Source organism: Polyodon spathula, chromosome 16 (genome assembly GCF_017654505.1).
Source record: "Polyodon spathula isolate WHYD16114869_AA chromosome 16, ASM1765450v1, whole genome shotgun sequence".
NCBI classification, from domain to species: domain Eukaryota; kingdom Metazoa; phylum Chordata; class Actinopteri; order Acipenseriformes; family Polyodontidae; genus Polyodon; species Polyodon spathula.
The window spans coordinates 337,844-343,843 of record NC_054549.1 but is presented as its reverse complement, the minus strand read 5'-3'; the positions used below and the strand labels follow the sequence as shown (position 1 = coordinate 343,843).

The window sequence follows — 6,000 nt, the reverse complement described above, 5'->3', positions numbered from 1 at the left end:
AAATTTTGGCCACTGTTTAACTCACCGTGTGTATGTGAAAACACGGCACGACTTAAAGGGATTGTGAATAAAAACACCCAATTCACTAGCATCCTACCCTAGCCTCGCACATAACACACACACACACATCCTGTTACACTGTTTAATTATTGCCTTGTTACTGTGGAGTTTGAACTGTTGTCTGTAGCTGAAGGACTGAAATACACGTAAACAGCTGGTAAAATGCAGGGGTTACGTTGGAGCTCATCGTACATTACAATACAAGGATTGACAGGGAAGAAAGCCTGTATTTTTAACTTTATAACTGTCGTTATTATTGTCTTGGATAAATTGTTACCTGTGGCTTTTGTTTGAGGATACAGCATTCGATCACAAGTTTACTCATTTTGTTAAATATTTGTGTTTGTGTGATGTTGTGTTGGAGTTTTGTTATTGTTTTATTATTTGAGTGTGGCATGTTGATGTATCGTTGCTTTGTTCATTAAAGTGTGTAAAGTCATGTTTCACCACCTTGTGTTAAATGTATATAAGATTAGCTGGACATGAAGTGTTTCCTGTGATGAACCCCAATGAGCACCACTAAGTAATCAGGTTTCTAATTCGCCCCCTCCCCGAAGCTTTTGCTGAATTGACGACACTGCGTAGTTACATCATCCCTTCAAGCACACAAACATGCTGCATACAGCAAATGTAAGGTCAGTGTCATAAATAAAAGAGTATTCATAGTTAGAAAGCAGTGCCACACAGTGCTTGAAGGGGATATGGGCATTTTAAAGAGTAGGCTAGCCGAAGTATATTTCCCAAAATGCATCTGGTGGGCAGACTACATTTCCCAGAATGCCTCCATGTTATGGGGTAGTTTTTAGTTTGAAGTTCGGTGCTGCAGAGCCCTTTAGCAGCTGTCAGCTAGTATTGTGTAACGTCTTTGTCAGCAGTTTTGCATGAATCTTCTGCAGTCATGTTTGCTCGTTCTATATGTGGATCCACGCTACGCAGAGGAATGTTTGTTGGAACTCTGGTTTTAAGTAAAAGTGCCAGGATTAACCCGAGCTGTGTGAGGCCACTTGCTCTGCACACTCCAAGCAGGGGGGAGCCACCCCTTTCAAAGGGATTCCTTTTCCAGCTGGCCCCATATAGAGGGCTGTCTGGATCCCGTTTCAATGTACCACCAAGTGCTGAATTTGTTGCAAGACCATCAGGGATTGCTTCCATGTTTAAGCTACCTATCCAGGACTCACCTGTGGGACTTGATGCCGCTTTTGTGGGGGTTCCCATTGACACTGGCACCTCCAATCGCCCTGGCGCAAGGTAATGTTATGTCATATTTCAATCTCTTTTAAGTCTCTTACAAAACATTTGTCCTTGTGATCCAATGGCCATTGCAGGGTGCCACTTCAGGAGCAAGTTGGTTGCTATCGGCTGATTACTGAAATGAACACATTATGTTTATATTTTAAATATTTTGTCACAGTGTTGTATATGGAATTGGTGACCGTCTCTTTAATTGTGTACAGTTGTAATATGGGAAAAAGCGTGCTGCAGCTTCCATGCTCAGTGTTAGCAAAGTCCTGATCTGACAGCATTCACATTTGGAATGTCATCTGCAAACTTTGTTGTGAAGCAATAAACAAATTATTTTGCTACCACTTGAAATGGGTAACGTTCACAGTACCCCAGGAGCAGAGGAGGCAAGGGAGGCAGTGTCACTGGAAGCTGATTGGCTGTTCGTACTCAGTTGTTTTCTAAATATATATTGGAATGTTATTGCCCATATATGTATTGTTGTGTAGCACCATAATATAATAATGTTCAATAAAACAAAATTAAATGAATTTAAGAAAATGACATTTTAACTAAACCCCAGATTCAACAATCCTATATTAACAGCAGTTCTGGCTCCTCAGAGGAGGCAAGTCTCTATTAGAAACTCCTATCCGCTATGAAGCGCAGTACTAGCAGTAGCAGATCATGTGATCTGAGCACAGGTTTTAATTGAAGGAGCCACTCAAACCCTCCCGCCCCGTGCTGAAGCACTGCTACTGAGTGTGCTCCACTATGAGTGAAGTGTTGAATAATAGAAATTGCAACATTTAGTTTTGCGTTCCATTTTCTGAAGGAGATTTTAGAGTGACCAGAAATAAATCCATCATAACTTAGGAAAAATGTTTAAAAAAATCTTGACAAAGTTAAATGCGAAGCCAGCATTGTTGGCATACGTGCATGACAGGAGTTGTAGTTTTCCAGATCATATATTGCATTGTTTGTGGCATTCTAAAGGTTACATGGGTTGACGATAAATAAATGAGCAGTGCTACTGATCATAACAATAATAATTTCTTAATTACAGTTGCCGAGTCTCTCCACATCAGTAAGGTGGAAGCTTTGGCTCCATTAACTCTGGCTGAAGACATCTCCAAAAAAATAATGTCTAAAAACACCTGTAGCCAGTGCTGCATGGAGAGTTGGTGAGGAGGGAGCCAGAGTTGCACAATCATTTTCTTTGCAGCAGTCATGCTTGCCAGCCACAATCTACGCTCATTCTCAGAGAGAGGAAATTTAGAAATGTCACCCAAGAGAAAAAGTGCAGGGTCCAGTGGGAAGAGTCTTCAGATAATAGCAGAAATGAAACCGGCTGCCTGCCCCCAAAACTTCAGAACATCTGGGCAGTCCCACAGTATATGCATTGGAGCCTGGTACTCCAAGGGTGCGCAAAGTACAGCATGGGTGGGAGGCTAGCCCCATAAACTGTCTTTTACGAGGGGTCAAATAAGTGCTGTGGCATATTTTAAAGAGGCAATGCGGGCAGGAACTGATGCTGGTAGTAGCGTCCATCTGTACAAATCCCCCTCAATTACTGTTTAACGCTTTTGTGTAATTGTTTTGAGCAGTTGTTGATATGGAGGGATGTATCTCAATAGCCAAACAAGTTGTTGATGTGAGACTGGAATGATGGGGGGATTAACTCTGCCTGCCTCCGCGTTAAGTAGCATTAACACGATTTTATATTTTTACTATTAAACAAAAATCTTCAAAAATCTTAAGTATATTTGGAAGAGAGCGCTGTAAATCGGACACATATAAAAGTGTGTCATTGGCCTTTAGTGAAATTGAGTGGCAGGACGATCCAATTTTTATTGGTGAAACTAAGGGACTTTGGTGGATAAATTGGGCTAAGGGTTCTAGTGATAAGTCAAAAAGTAGAGGGGAGAGAGGGCACCCTTGTCTGGATCCACAAGAGATACTAAATAAGTCTGAAAAGATTCCACCTGTGGTAACTCTCACAGATGGCTTAGAGTACAAAACTTATATCATTCTAATAAAATTTGGACTGAAAGCAAATCCCTGTAAAACACACCATAAATACTGTCATTCCAAGCGGTCGAAAGCTTTTTCAGCCAACTTGATTAATTCAGTTTTCCAGCTTCAGCAGTAATATGCAGTAAGCGACGAATATTGTCGGATGCTAATCGACCCTTGATAAAACCAGTTTGGTTAGGATTAATCAAACCATTTATAACCTTCTCCAAAGGGAGAGCAATAACTTGAGCGTGCATTTTATTGTCCGCATTGATTAAGGAAATAGGCCTGTAACTTGGCATTCCTGGGATTCTTGCCGGGTTTAGTTACGGTAATTAGTGCAGTATTACAGTCTCGGTGAAAACACCCCTTTGTGATTGCAGAGTTTATGGTGGATAACCAGATTGGGCCCACAGTATCCCACAATGCTAGATATAGTTCAGCTGGCAACCGTCGATCCCAGGAGAGCTGCCTTTTTTAGTGGTTTTTACAGCTTGATGTAATTCATCTATTGAGATTGGAGAGTCTAGGTGCTCTAACTCCTCTGCAGAGATATTAGGAATATTCAAATCCTGTAGGAAGGCTTGGCAGTGGCCAGGGGAGGGCTGTTTCTCAGAGGAGTATAATTTTGCGAAAAAGTATTGAAATGTTTTGTTGATATTTTTTGGATTTGATTTGAGGATTGGATTTATCCAGTTTGGAATTGAAAAAGGTGTTCATATCAGACCCCATAATCAGTGAACACTCTGCCAGTGGTAATAGTTCTTTGGTAAGCCATGGAAAGAATAAAGGGTCATAGATGGTGGGTGCATACATTCTGACAAATGCCACTTTCTTACCCTGAATGGAGGCGCAGCAGAAAGCTAATCTGCCAGTGTGATCAGCACTCTCTCAGTTGTTAAATTTCTGCTTCGTCTCATCAGTATTAACACACCTTTTGTTTGAGAACCATCTCCAGAAGCAACTATTAGTTTAAATATACTGTTCTGGAGTCGAATTGTATCCTTTGGCTTTAAATGCATCTCCTGTAGGAGAGCTATGTCAACATTTTTCCTTCGTAAGAGATCCAGGACCCATGTGCGCTTAAATAGTGAGTTTAGCCCTCTAACATTGAGGAATACACTGTAATGTTAGCCATTATCAAAGAATTCCAAACACCATCAGGGAGTCTGAAACATTTGAGCCTGGGCACAGCATGAATATAAATGATCTATGTAAGATCACAAGAACATTTATGGTAAAGAAGCAGGAAAATCCATGTAACCCACCCCCAGATCCCCTCTGTAGCAAACACCTGTGACGAACATGATGTGATGTCAAGCATCAAACATCAAACACCAGTGACGAACACGATGCGATGTCAAGCATCAAACGTCAAACACCTGTGACGAACACGATGCAATGTCAAGCATCAAACATCAAACACCAGTGACGAACACGATGCGATGTCAAGCATCAAACGTCAAACACCTGTGACGAACACGATGCAATGTCAAGCATCAAACATCAAACACCAGTGACGAACACGATGCGATGTCAAGCATCAAACGTCAAACACCTGTGACGAACACGATGCGATGTCAAGCATCAAACATCAAACACCTGTGACGAACACGATGCGATGTCAAGCATCAAACATCAAACACCTGTGACGAACACGATGCGATGTCAAGCATCAAACATCAAACACCTGTGACGAACACGATGCGATGTCAAGCATCAAACATCAAACACCTGTGACGAACACGATGCGATGTCAAGCATCAGACATCAAACAAATAGGAAAGTCTATCAAATGGTAGTCTAAAGAGGTTAAGCTTTCAAATGATATAGGATAGACTTTGAAATGATATAGGATAGGCTTTGCCCCACTTTCAAATGATATAGGATAGACTTTGCCCCACCTACCGGTAATGATCACCCAAAATTTTGTGCTTCAGCCCACATACTATTAAATCAACAAAATATGATGTATATTAAAGTACTTCTGGAGGCTCCTGGTTTTGAGTGTTCTCAGGGGGCACGCTAGGGTGGAAGGTAGGTTCGGAGGCTCCTGGTTTTGAGTGTTGTCAGGGGGCATGCTAGGGTGGAAGGTAGATTCAGAGGTTCCTGGTTTGAGTGTCATCAGGGGGCACGCTAGTAACAGCTCCACACTGCACATTGAGAATGATATCTTTACCAGGTGTAGTAGCAGCTCCACACTGCACATTGAGAATGATATCTTTACCAGGTGTAGTAGCAGCTCCACACTGCACATTGAGAATGATATCTTTACCAGGTGTAGTAGCAGCTCCACACTGCACATTGAGAATGATATCTTTACCAGGTGTAGTAGCAGCTCCACGGTGCACATTGAGAATGATATCTTTACCAGGTGTAGTAGCAGCTCCACACTGCACATTGAGAATGATATCTTTACCAGGTGTAGTAGCAGCTCCACACTGCACATTGAGAATGATATGTCTCTAATGGTCAATTTTCCAACTTTCATCAGCGAAAGGGGTGAGAAGTAATTGATATGAATTCCCTTTTGAATAAAAGGTAAAGAAAGATAGCTCTTCTTCACCTGTGCCCCATAATATTGTGCATTGTATCTTCAGCATTGTGCATTGTGTGTATCTACAGCATTGTGTGTGTCTTCAGCATTGTGTGTATCTACCACCAAATCCAAGGAGGTTGTGATGAGGTTGTATAATGCACAAG

General features: G+C 41.6%; 1 protein-coding gene across 1 annotated transcript in view; it reads left to right on the top strand.

Annotated features, from left to right (window-relative positions):
- Positions 1–826: 826 nt before the first annotated feature.
- LOC121329076 (agmatinase, mitochondrial-like) overlaps positions 827–6,000 on the top strand; it is a 28,838-nt gene continuing 23,664 nt past the window's right edge. Inside the window, exon 1 of the mRNA XM_041274391.1 lies at positions 827–1,308. Within this exon, the coding sequence (XP_041130325.1) occupies positions 959–1,308 (350 nt within the window). The 5' untranslated portion in view covers positions 827–958. The remainder of the gene's footprint in view (positions 1,309–6,000) is intronic.